The 14,758-nt window shown below is 38.1% G+C and overlaps 1 protein-coding gene across 1 annotated transcript; it reads right to left on the bottom strand.

Annotated features, from left to right (window-relative positions):
• Positions 1-307: 307 nt before the first annotated feature.
• Positions 308-1,240, bottom strand: LOC147734975 (olfactory receptor 5AP2-like). Its single transcript, XM_086953718.1, has one exon. The coding sequence runs from the start codon at positions 1,238-1,240 to the stop codon at positions 308-310; it is 933 nt and encodes a 310-aa protein (XP_086809844.1).
• Positions 1,241-14,758: the final 13,518 nt, after the last annotated feature.

Raw genomic sequence — 14,758 nt, 5'->3', positions numbered from 1 at the left:
ACAGAATGAACCTAAGATTCAATCCTAAACTTACTACTATTGTGGTATTTACAGAATGCACTTACTACTTTTAGCATGCACAGAATGAACTTACTACTTTTGGTATTCACAGGAGTTAGGATTTTGTCTTAGGTCTGTCTTAAGACAAACTTGAGACAAAATCCTAACTTCTGTGAATACCAAAAGTAGTAAGATTATTCTGTGAATGCCAAAAGTAGTAAGTGCATTCTGTGAATACCAAAATAGTAGTGTTAGGATTAAGTCTTAAATTCATTCTGTGAATCGGACCCAGTGTGTTTACCATCATTTAGACACATATCTTGCTCATGGATGTTCTAAGAGCCGTTTTGACTTCCTGGTTTCTCAGGCTGTAAAAAAGGGGGTTCATCATTTGAATAACCACTGTAAAGAACACCGCTGACACTCGGTCCTGAGCCATGGTGTGACTTGAAGAGGGCTGGGCATACATGAAGACAAGAGGGCCAAAAAATATAGTCATACAGACAAAGTGTGAAGAACAAGTGCTGAACGTCTTCCATCTCCCTTCTGATGAGCTTATCTTCAAGATGGCCACCACAATGCAAGCGTAAGAGATAAGGATGACAGTGAGGCATAGCAGTATGAGTCCACCTGCCATTGAAGCCAGCAGTATCTCATTCAGAGAGGTATCAGCGCAAGAGATCATCAAGATTGGCGGTATGTCACAGTAGAAATGAGTGATCACGTTTGAGCCACAGAAGGACAACTTGAAAGCGAAAATAGCATGGGTCAGAGAATTGGACATAGCAAGTAAATAACTAAAAATAATCATCTTGATGCAGGCTTTGTTGCTCATAATGACTGAGTACAGTAATGGGTTACAAATAGCTATGTACCGATCGTAGGCCATCAATGTCAACAAGAACACCTCTGAACTTCCCGTTGTAATATTGAAAAACACTTGTGTTGCACACCCTAGGAATGAAATTGTCTTCCTCTCAGATAAGAAGTTAACCAGCATGAGGGGTGTAGATGCTGAGGAGTAGCCAATGTCTGCCAAGGACAAGTTAAAGAGCAGGATGTACATAGGTGTGTGAAGTTTATGATTAAACCTAACCAAAGTCATTATCCCGACATTGCCCAGAAGGGTAAAAGTATAGACGAGAAGAAAGAGCATGAATAGTGGAAGATGTAACTTTGGGTTATCTGTGAGTCCCAAGAGGATGAACTCTGTCACCCGGGTTCTGTTGCTTGTTTGCATTGATCTAGAATGAGGAACCTTTCAGAAAAGACATGGAGATATAAACTTAAGATGAGAATTGTGCATCGCTGTCAAAGTTGACCATATTCAGTTACAATCGTAAAAACACAGGACGAAGTGGTTGGCATTCAGCATTAGGATGAAGTATCTGCTTGGGAAAGAAAACAATACATCTCCACTTTTTGTCTAGAACTTAAAATGGGCACAGAGTTTCAACATTCAGGGAATGACAAACATATCCAGAAGAACGCTTGGAAACTTGTGATTGTACAGTCCTGAAAAACTTTTCAGAATTCTATATTTGCATGAGAAAATGCACACATATATATTTGCTAGTGTGAACATCTTTTAAGCACATATTCATGGGTATACAGTCAAAATATCGAGTTTTTTATTTCGAATTACATTAATATCGATTCAAAATATAGAATGGACACAATATCGACTGGACAGAATATAGACTACAAAAATATCGACTAGAATAGCATTAATATCGATTCTAAAATATAGAATGGACAAAATATCGAATGGACAGAATATAGACAATAAAAATATCGAATGAGAGGTAAGTAAGTTATTATCAATTTTTTAAAGTGTGTTATATGTTACAATATGTGTGAAAAGTGTATATTTATTGTATAATTTATTTTAATAATTAATTTTATGGTATTTTTTTGTGTAATATAAATAAGTAGCGGGTTGTGGGTTTATAGGAGAAGAGGTTGGGAAGTAATTTAATTATAATTAATTAAATATGGTAATTTATTTATTGGTATTCATTATCAATTAATTGTTCATTATTTATTAATTGGTAAATAATTAAAATTAAATTTGTAATTCATTTTTATTAATTGGTTAATTGATACTTATGTTAATTATATTTATGTATTTTCTGTCGTGGGTTGTGAGTTTATAGGGGAATAGGGTGGGAAGCAATTTAATTATAAATAATTACATTTTTTATTTATTTATTGGTTATTTTTGTTGAAATTAATTAATTTATTATAAAAAACGAATGATTATTTTTAAGAAATCAATTGGTATTAATATTTAATTAATTGCCATTCATATATGAAGTATTTACGTTCCCTACTGTTGCACTCTCTGGAGTGAGAATAGTAATTTTTACCCGTACGCTATCCAACGCTTTCCCTACTGTTGCACTCATTGGAGTGGGAATAGTAATGTTTATCCCTACGCTATCCAATGCTTTCCCTACTGTTGCACTCACTGGAGTGGGAATAGTAATTTTTACCCCTACGCTATCCAATGTTTTCCCTACTGTTGCACTCACTTGAGTGGGAGTAGTCATTTTCACCCCTACGGTATCCAAGGTTTTCCCTACTGTTGCACTCACTGGAGTGGAAATAGTAATTTTTACCCCTACACTATCCAGCGCTTTCCCTACTGTTGCACTCACTGGAGTGGGAATAGTAATTTTTACCCCTACGTTATCCAGCGTTTTCCCTACTGTTGCACTCACTGGAGTGGTAATAGTAATGTTCACCCCTACGGCATCCAAGTTTTTCCCTACTGTTGCACTCTCTGGAGTGGGAATAGTAATTTTTACCACTACGCTATCAACGTTTTCCCTACTGTTGCACTCATTGGAGTGGGAATGGTAATTTTAACCATTTAACTCTATCCAACGCTTTTACCTACTAATGCACTCACTGGAGTGGGAATAGTATTTTTTACCCTCCCGCTATCCAACGCTTTCCCTACTGTTGCACTCTCTGGAGTGGGAATGGTAATTTTTACCCTCCCGCTATCCAACGTTTTCCCTACTGTTGCACTCACTGGAGTTGGAATAGTAATTTTTATTCCTACGCTATCCAACGCTTTCCCTACTGTTGCACTCTGTGGAGTGGGAATAGTAATTGTTATCCCTACGCTATCCAATACTTTCCCTACTTTTGCACTCTCTGGAGTGGGAATAGTAATTTTTACCTCTACGCTATTAATTTTTTAAATTATATTAATTATCCATTAGTTTTGTTGTTATTTAAGTATTTTAAGTATTTTTAAGTTAGTTATATTTATTATTTTATTAATTTTACATTACTTTTAACTATTTTAAAAAGTTTATATTTTGACTATCTATATTTTTTACATCGATATTTTTTTTTGATATTTTTGTACTTACCTGTTTTGAGATAGGAAGTGGCTATTTTGGTATTCTATATTTTTAACTCTATATTTATGTATATCGATATTTTTGACATCGATACTGTGTCAGTGATCCGTATTCATGCATATGCTAAACATATATTTTCTTTAGGCAATACGTTTGTCATTGAAAATCCCTTACTCCACACCACAAATACATTTGTAAGGTTTTTTTCATCCTATTTGCAATAGGAACCAAATACAGTGTTATCTGAACTCTTACACGTATTGCTTATTCCGCCTTTACTAGTGCTCCTGTTATTTCATCCTGTGCAATGGAGAAACAGAAAGCAACTTCTGAGATAACTGTGCCTGCTCAGGGGCATTCCCATACCACCATTGACAGTTATTTGGAAAGGGCTATAGAGGCCATAGCAAAGGAGATGCAGTTACGAAACAACTACTCAAAAATGTCAATTTTCTAAATACATTGTCCTTATATTTTGTATTAATAACACTATACATTGCTTTATAATGCATATATATTGTCCTTATTTTCAGATCTTAAAAGAATTAAGTTTTTATGGAGAAACAACTGTGTGATTTTTATCTTGTAGCTATTGCAAAATCATTTATATTATCATTTCAAATTGTTTTTTAATATAATGTACAATCTATTTCAATATACCACATGTAATTAGAATACATGCTAAACACTGAACTTATGTAATTTACTATTCCTACTCCCATCTACATTTAATTTTGGTAGGTGATGGACACTGAACCTATTTAATTTACTATTCCAACTCCAATCACCATTTAATTAGGGTAAGTGCTGGACACTGAACCTATTTCATTTACTATTCCAACTCCAATCACCATTTAATTAGAGTAAGTGCTGGACACTAAAACTATGTAATTTACTATTCCAACTCCAATCACCATTTAATTAGGGTAAGTGCTGAAGACTGAACCTATTTAATTTACTATTCCAACTCCAATCACCATTTAATTAGAGTAAGTGCTGGACACTAAACCTATTTAATTTACTATTCCAACTCCAATCACCATTTTATTAGGGTAAGTGCTGGACACTGAACCGATTTAATTTACTATTCCTACTTCAATCACCATTTAATTAGAGTAAGTGCTGGACACTAAACCTATTTATTTTACTATTCCAACTCCAATCACCATTTAATTAGGGTAAGTGATGGACACTAAACCTATTTAATTTACTATTCCAACTCCAATCACCATTTAATTAGGGTAAGTGCTGGACACTGAACCTATTTAATTTACTATTCCAACTCCAATCACCATTTAATTAGAGTAAGTGCTGGACACTTAACCTATTTAATTTACTATTCCAACTCCAATCACCATTTAATTAGGGTAAGTGCTGGACACTGAACCTATTTAATTTACTATTCCTACTCCAATCACCATTTAATTAGACTAAGTGCTGGACACTAAACCTATTTAATTTACTATTCCAACTCCAATCACCATTTAATTAGGGTAAGTGCTGGACACTCCAACTCCAATCACCATTTAATTAGGGTAAGTGCTGGACACTGAACCTATTTAATTTACTATTCCAACTCCAATCACCATTTAATTAGAGTAAGTGCTGGACACTAAACCTATTTAATTTACTATTCCAACTCCAATCACCATTTAATTAGGGTAAGTGCTGGACACTTAACCCATTTAATTTACTATTCCAACTCCAATCTACATTTAATTTGGGTAAGTGCTGGACACTGAACCTATTTAATTTACTATTCCAACTCCAATCACCATTTAATTAGGGTAAGTGCTGGACACTGAACCTATTTAATTTACTATTCATACTCCAATCACCATTTAATTATGGTAAGTGCTGGACACTAAACCTATTTAATTTACTATTCCAACTTCAATCACCATTTAATTAGAGTAAGTGCTGGACACTAAACCTATTTAATTTACTATTCCAACTCCAATCACCATTTAATTAGGGTAAGTGCTGGACACTGAACTTATTTAATTTACTATTCCAACTCCAATCACCATTTAATTAGGGTAAGTGCTGAACACTGAACCTATTTAACTTACTATTCCAACTCCAATCACCATTTAATTAGGGTAAGTGCTGGAAACTGAACCTATTTAATTTACTATTCCAACTCCAATCACCATTTAATTAGAGTAAGTGCTGGACACTAAAACTATGTAATTTACTATTCCAACTCCAATCACCATTTAATTAGGGTAAGTGCTGGACACTGAACCTATTTAATTTACTATTCCAACTCCAATCACCATTTAATTAGAGTAAGTGCTGGACACTAAACCTATTTAATTGACTATTCCAACTCCAATCACCATTTAATTAGGGGAAGTGCTGGACACTGAACCTATTTAATTTACTATTCCTACTCCAATCACCATTTAATTAGACTAAGTGCTGGACACTAAACCTATTTAATTTACTATTCCAACTCCAATCACCATTTAATTAGGGTAAGTGCTGGACACTGAACCTATTAAATTTACTATTCCAACTCCAATCTACATTTAATTTGGGTAAGTGCTGGACACTGAACCTATTTAATTTACTATTCCAACTCCAATCACCATTTAATTAGGGTATGTGCTGGACACTGAACCTATTTAATTTACTATTCCAACTCCAATCACCATTTAGTTATGGTAAGTGCTGGACACTGAACCTATTTAATTTACTATTGCAACTCCAATCACCATTTAATTAGAGTAAGTGCTGGACACTAAACCTATTTAATTTACTATTCCTACTCCAATCACCATTTAAATAGGGTAAGTGCTGGACACTAAACCTATTTAATTTACTATTCCAACTCCAATCACCATTTAATTAGGGTAAGTGCTGGACACATAACCTATTTAATTAACTATTCCAATTCCATTCTACATTTATTTAGGGTAAGTGCTGGACACTAAACCTTTTTAATTTAGTATTCCAACTCCAATCAACATTTAATTTGGGTAAGTGCTGGACACTGAACCTGTTTACTTTACTATTCCAACTCCAATCACCATTTAATTAGAGTAAATGCTGGACACTGAACCAATTTAATTTACTATTCCAACTCCAATCAACACTTAATTAGGGTAAGTGCTGGACACTGAACCTATTTAATGTACTTTTAATATTTCTTATCTACAAACATACTATTTTAGACAATATCCACACTTATCCACTATATACACAATAACACACTACCAAACATTATACATCATTTTAATTTTTTTAAGACTATGTTGCAAATATTATAAATTAAAAAATAAATTCAAAATAATAATTCTATTTAAAATACATTTTGAAATTTTAAATATATATTTTACTTTTATTTTTCTAAACACTAGCCACCCTTAACGCCTATAAACACTATAACCCACTACTAAACATTACTATACAATGTAATTATACATTATTAATCCACACTTATACACTATATACCCAATAACACACAAGCAAACATTTATAAAAAAATTTAAATCAATTTCGAAAATTGTTTAAATTTTTATTCAAATTCGATTTTTTTTTAAAAACAATTTCGAAAATGTAATACAATAGTTCAAATTATTTTTAAAACACTACCCACCCTTAACCCCTATAAACACTATAACCCGCTACTAAACATTACTATACAATTTTTTTACACAATATTAATCCATACTTATCCACTATATACACAATAAAACACTAGCAAACATGAAATATCATTATAATTTTTTATATACTATTTCGCAAAATGTAGTAATTTTTATTCAAAATCGAAATTTTGTAAATTTAATTTTTAAATCTTAATTTAAAAAAAAGATTTCAATATTTATTTTAATACACTACCCACTATATACCCAATAACACACTAGCAAACATGTTATGTTTTTTTTATTCAATTGCGAACATTTTGTAAATTTTTAATCAAATTCGATTTTTTTTTTTCAATTTGCTAACATTTTCGAAATTTTTAAAAAAAATATTTCAAAATATTTTTTAAAATACTACCCTCCCTTAACCCCTATAAACACTATAACCTGCTACTAAACATTACTATACAATGTTTTTTTGACATTCTTAATCCAACCTCATCCACTATATACCCAATAAAACACTTGCAAACAAAAAAAACATCATTTATATTTTTTATATACTATTTGGCTAAATTTTGTAAATTTTATTCAAATTCGAAATTTTGTAAATTTTATTTTATAAACGAAATGTTAAAACAAAATTTCTAAATTATTTTTAATACACTACCCACCCTTAACCCCTATATATATACATTTCCATACTATTTTAAAACACATTATTAATTAACTAATATTTTCAACTTCTTCTCTATATTTTAATAATTTTTAATTTATAATTATTATTAAGAATATATTTTTATATTATATACATTTTAATACACAACCCACCCTTATCCCCTATAAACCCTACATCCCACTCCTAAACATTTTACATAATTTATTTCACTAATAATTAATACTAAAATTATATATACCTAACATTTTACAATATCATTACTTAACATTCATTAAAAATACATATTTAAAATGTCGATATTTTTTATAATTGATATTTTTAGCTTCAATATTTCCTATTTCGATATTAATGTCCTCGATATTATTTCCACACACATAAATCGATATTTTTAACGTCTATATTTTGGTTGTCGATATTACTTACCTTCGATTTTTCTAACTCGATATTTTGTCTATTCGATATTATCAACTCGATATTTTGACTGTGTACCGGTAGGAACTTCGCTGAAGATTAGGGGCCCACTGGTCGTAGCTGGGCTGCAACCATTTTTGGATCCTCTCCCTGTGAAAAGTCTTCCCCCTTTCTCTTGCACATACATTGTTATATTAGCCAACACCCGAAACCTTCCATCTGGGGCAGCAGAGTCCACTGTAGTTCTAGAAAATGTGGTAACACACTGAATCTGATATTATTTTTCTGCATACGGTAGGGCAGATTGGGCCACTACCTAGACAGTTTTACTGTGAATGTGTTATCATAGACTTTCTCAAGCCATCAATTGCAAAGAAAAATTAGCATCAGGCCAGGACATGTTTATCAGATGCCGGAGTAATAAAAGTACTGCCTTTGGGTTTCTAAACCCCTTCCTTGCTCATGACGAGCTCAGCTCGTCATGCAGTACACTGGTCATGTGCTTATGACGAGCTGAGCTTGTCATGAACAATGGAAATCTGAAGAGTTCAGCACCTTGCTGGAATTGCTGTAGCAGTCAAGGTCTTAAACACACTTGATGCCATCTACCTCTCTGACGAGAGGATGTCAACTCCAAATCCAACTCCTCTGCCTCGATCAACATATATATTGGAATACGTTGTAGCCTTTGCTAACCTTGAAGAAATTGACAAACAAAGAGAAGGGGTACTTGTTTCTAGCAAGGTCTCAGACAACATGATTTTCACTCTCTTGCCTTCTCATCTGCCCTCACTCATGCTTACAACACCTCCTACACCAATGCAGAGACCCTCTAAATCCATTGACATGCCCCCTGATTTCCCCCATGCCCGGTAGTTCTGATGTGCCCCTGGAGCAATTGTGCTGGGATCTTTGTCAACCTGTACCTAGGGCTCATCTTAATTATCAGGTGCCATCTTCTGCCAAGGACAGAACCAATCTTAAATTCCTTATCTGGAACATTGCTGACTTTTCTTAACTATATATTGATAATTGAGTTACCCTTGTTAAGGCCTACAATATTGTAATTTCCAGGAGGTCTACTCCCAGGAGATATTCGTTTTGATGGAAATACATGCTATAATCGTTCTGTGTCTCCTTCCAATGAGGGGCGAGGAAAGGGTGGGCTGGTCATTTGGTTTAGAGTAAGCATTGACTACAAAATAACTCCAATATTGATAGATGAGGAGTTCACACAGATATTTGAATTAAAGTGAGGTCCATATCATGGCATTATAATGGTCAATTTTTATTTAAATGATTTTGCCAGCAGGGATAATTGGATTGTGTGTAGGTCGTTCACTTGAATAAATGAGATAGCATTGAATCATGCTGTCACACGATCTCCTTTCAATTTAATAGTGACAAATGACTTCAATGCAAAAGTAGGTAATTTGCCTCCCCTATCAACTGCAACATTTACACCAAAACTAGATGAAGTCAGCTATATAAACCAAGACGGTATTGATACAAGAGGGTGATTGCTGTTTTCTTTCATGCTATCATATCACCTGGACGGTACTGTCCCCACCCTGCTATTTGCACACATACCTACTTACATTGGAAGGGGGGTGGGTCCCTGTGTTTCAGAAATGTTATCAAGATCTCTACGCAGAGGAGGCACAGGGCACTTAGGAAAGTCTGTAGGGGAGGTTTCAATATCAAGAGGGTAGGAGGCTGGGTAGGGACAAGGGTGATAAGCTGGAATCCAAACTGGTATTAGAGGAAGTGCAAATAGAAACGCAGAAGCTGGCCTCAGGAAAGGCAGTGGTTGCAATTTTACAAAATCTTTTAAGTAGAACTGGCTTCCGTATTGATTGATCTATTTTTGGGGGTGCAATACTCCGTGTATCTGCCGTACTCATGGAGGGGCACTAAAATTATTATCTTCCCCAAAAAAGATAAGCTACCCGACATGCCTACCTCATTTAGACCAATCTCTTTTATAAAGGCAGATGCAAAATGTATTAAAAAATGTTAGCAATCCCCATTGCGAGGGGAGTAGTCATAACAGTCTTGATTCCCCTTGACAACACTGATAAATCTGAAATTATGTTGTTCAGAGAAGCTATGATGAAATAGTCCACAAACTGGTGGCCTGAGGAACTCGGATCAGCCACATCCCCCAAAATGTGGTGAAAAACTTAGGGGTGAATCTCGACCAGAAACTTACACTAGAAGTCAAGTCAACCACACCGCAGGGACATGCTATCACACTCTAGGCCTCCTCCGTAGTGGTTTTCCCCTTCTACCCCCATCTACACGCAAAACTTTAGTCCTTGCCCTAACTCTTAGCCGCCTGGACTATTGTAATGCCTTACTCATCTCTGCCAAGGAATCCTCCCTCAGTAAACTTCAAGTTGTTCAAAACACTGCGGCCTAATTGGTGAACGCCTCTCCCAGAACCTCAGCTGCTCCGTTACTTCAAGAACTTTACTGGCTTCCAGTAAAACTGAGATTAAAATTTTAAATATGCTGTATGGACCAACAATCGCTAAACAACATGGGATCCAGCTACCTAACCAAGAAATTGGTTAGATATATGCCACCCAGAACCTTGCGATCAAGCAACCAAGGATTCCTCCAGGTTCTACGCTTCAAACTAGCCCACATGGGTGGTAAAGCATTCTCCCACCTTGCCCCGCAGTACTGGAACCACCTCTCTTCCCAGTTGCGTCAATACCCCAACTTCTTAGCCTTCAGAAAACTGTTGAAAATGATTAACCCTGGGCTTAGTTCGCAAAGTAGTGCTACGCGTGCTACCGGAAAGGGCACTTCACACTACGCGAGGTAGGCGTAACACTACATGAACTGCATAGTACCCTGTTCGCACTGTGCAAGATGACATTTTCAATGATTGCACTGTGTGGACAAGCATCCGGCACTGTGCAGTCATTTAAAACTGCATCTTGCACAGTGCGAGCTGTAGTTTTCTGCTGCTCAAGTAGATTTTACTCGAGCGGCAGCTTTCTCAACGCGGACTGGTAGTTTATCGTCACGAACGGTCACGAGCATACGTGACCACTCGCAATGAGAAACCTGACCTCCCCGCGTTGACAATCTCGACGGTAGGTTTATTTTTCCATGCCCGCGATCGGCAACTTGATGTTGTTGATCGCGAACCAGGAAAAAGTCTCGCTTGGATGTAATTTTGCTTGCTCGCGGTCACCAAATATAATTACCGCTGCACTACGCTACCCGTGTTTGCACTGTGCTACGTGCAGTTTGTGTAACGAGAAGTAGCAGAAACTTCGCTAACTACGCGAGCATAGCGTAGTGCTTTGCCCAGGGTTAAAAACGACTCTGTTCTAACACTCCTTGGTTGGCCAAAAGCAGTCACAGCGCTGAGATACCCTGATCGTCAGAAACACCTCTGGGTTTGGGCTCCCAACAGTAAGGCAACGCCTCTGAGAACAAAATAACTGCCAGTACTGTGAATGTTTTACTTTCTTAACGGCCATCCACTAATTGACTCAAAACAAAGAGTGACATAGACTACTTTTTCTGTCTGAGTTAATCAAATTGAAATTATTGTTTATTCAAATATCACATTTTTTACTCAATGTTTTTACTTCTTCATTTTTTACAAAATTGCAACATTAAAAACACATCTAATATACAAATTCAAGAACATCCTATACGCTCTCAAGCACTCCAAAGTCTGGATTCTCTCACCTTCAGTCACACCCACTCCACACATTCACCATATACAACAACTAATATATTTACAATAGTCACATTTTTCAAACATTTCTATTGACAATGCCATAGAAAATTATATCAAACAAAGTTTGTTTTTCAAAAATCTTTTGAAGTTAAAGTTTACACGATCTTATGGCTTGAAAATAACTGGACCAGTTATTTTCAAGCCATAAGATCGTGCAAACTTTTACCTCAAAAGATTTTTGGAACAGCTCTCGGAGATCAATATTACAAAAGTTTTTTTAAAAAAATGCAAAAAGGAAGGGAGTGGGTCAGTAAGAGACTAGGTGGATGATTAGGATGACGGGTGGACTTAGTCCTCCCGCCATCCTATCGGAATTCTGGACCGCCCGTCATTAGGGCGGGGGTCCCGTGGGGGGTATTTTGGTTTAGGCGCCTTGACGCCCACTGGGCATAGCTGCGCGTTATAAATAATATTTCATTTCATTTCATTCATATTAGGATGTGCCCGCCACAGTGGCGGGCACATCCTGCATTTTTCCCATTGTGTTGGGTGGTGCTCTCAGCAGCGGCCGCCACAATGCTAAAAATGCACATTTGCATTTACAATAACAAAGCATCAGGCACCGCGCGGTGCCTGCCGCTTTGGTAATGTAAATGCAGGGGGGTCTACAGGTAGCCCCGTGTGCACCCCCCACCTGTCCTTCACTCCGGGGGCCCGCTAATATGGCGGGGGGTGATTAAGGGTAGGATGGCGGGCGGTTCGCCCCGCCAGGCCGGCGGTGGCTACCGTCTCCCTGGCTGGGGCAATCCGCCCGCCATCCTAATGGGCCCTTTAGTCTTTATCTATCGGAGCCAGCACCCCTTCATTGTAAATGGGTGGGTCATTCCCAAACTGCATACTGATCATAATCCCCTAGCCCTTACCTTTATCATATGCCAAGGGAACAAGTCTCACCAAGGGGAGCAGGCAGCTGCTGACCATCAAAGCTGCATGTCACATGCTAGTCTGGTACTCTGCAGACATGAATAGAGTAATGGTCCAGCTGACTAACAAGAGTGCTGATCTAGTGACAGGATGCATATTAGAGATGATGTGGTCCTCCGAAGTCCTGACCAGTTATATAGATCAAACCTCTTAAATTAGGGACTAATCCCATACACACTTAGCTCAGTAATACACTTTCTTGGTTTGATAAGGCGTGTAGAACAGCTAATGAAAAGTTACATTGCACATTGAAGCAATTCCCTAGGGACCAGGGAAAAATTAGTTCCTGTAGAAAAGCTCATAACCTAACTTTAAAAGACAGAAATGCTAAACTTAGGGTTGAGAAGTGGGGCAACTTAGTTGCTGCCTGCCAGGCCCAGGACAGCCTGGCCTTTTGAAAATCAGTCCAAACAGCTTTTGCTCCTGGATGCTCACCTGATGTAGTGACCATGCACATGGGACTTGATTGCTTGACAGAACATTTTAGGAAAATATTTGTATATAGCACCTACGTAGTGAGATTGTCCATTGGATGTACCACTACCTTTGAGAGATAACTGTACTCTGAATGAAGTATCCAAGGCTATTCACCATAGACCCAATAAAATGCTCCTGGACCGGCTGGGGTACCCATGGACATAGTTAAGGTTAGCCCGGGTTTGTGGTCAAGGCTGCTTGCAAACATTTGGAACTCTGTGTGTAAGGCTGGCATACCCTCATCCTGGTGCAAATCTATTATTGCAGCAGTCTTCAAGAAAGGAAACATGCATGACCCCAAGTGCTACTAGCCCATTTATGTCCTTGATTTGCCACAAACATATTTGGGCCTATTATACTGGATCACCTGTTAGGTGGACCCTGGAGAGAAACATCATTTCCCCAGCACAGTTTGGATTTCGGAAAGGCCATGGCACTATCTTATTTGTTTCTGAGTACAAGGATGCCAAGAGCAGTTACCCGCAGCTAGCATTTATGGAACTGTCAAGCATCTTTTATTGTGTTCAATGGTCCTAATTAAGGTCTATATTAACATCTATAGGTCTGAAAGCAGGAATTATCACTTTCCAGTGCCATCTTCACTGGGACTTATAGTCATCTTTAAGCCAGCGCACTCTAAAAACACGCCTCCAAGAAGCCTGTATCCAAGAGAAGGCCATCAACTGGACCACATCATTCATTTCCGACAGATCGTCCGCCTCCCACCTTTCTGATCTGAAGCCACCGACATCATCTGCGGCGTCCCCCAGGGCTCCTCCCTCAGCCCGACGCTGTTCAACATCTACATGGCCCCCCTCGCACAAGTGGCCCGCCACCCCAACCTCAACATCATCTCCTATGCTGACGACACTCAGCTCATCCTCTCCCTCACCAAGGACCCACACACCGCCAGAACCAACATCCACGATGGAATGAAGGCCATCGCCGACTAGATGAGGAGCAGCCGTCTGAAACTGAACTTGGACAAAACGGAGGTCCTCATCCTCGGACCCAACCCCTCAGCCTGGGACGATTCCTGCTGGCCAACCACTCTGGGGACAGCACCGACACCCACCGACCACGCACGCAATCTTGGATTCATCCTCAACTCCTCCCTCTCCATGTCCGAACAGGTCAACGCCGACTCCTCCTCCTGCTACAACACCCTCCGAAAGCTCGGTAGGATCTACAAGTGGATCCCGACCGAAACTAGAAGAACGGTGACACAGGCCCTCGTCAGCAGCAGGCTGGACTATGGCAACGCACTCCATGCCGGAATCCCAGCCAAACACCTACGACGACTACAGCGCGTCCAAAATGCCTCCACCCGACTGATCATCAACGTCCCCTGCCACAGCCACATCACCCCCCACCTGAGAAACCTACACTGGCTCCCCGTCGATAAGAGGATCACCTTCAAACTCCTCACCCACGCACACAAAGCACTCCACAACGCCGGACCAGCCTACCTGAACAGCAGACTCAGCTTCCACACCCCTCGCCGCCAGCTCCTCTCCGCCAGCCTCGCCCT

Source organism: Lissotriton vulgaris, chromosome 1_2 (assembly GCF_964263255.1).
Source record: "Lissotriton vulgaris chromosome 1_2, aLisVul1.2, whole genome shotgun sequence".
Lineage (NCBI taxonomy): Eukaryota > Metazoa > Chordata > Amphibia > Caudata > Salamandridae > Lissotriton > Lissotriton vulgaris.
This window is presented reverse-complemented; position numbering and strand designations above follow the sequence as displayed.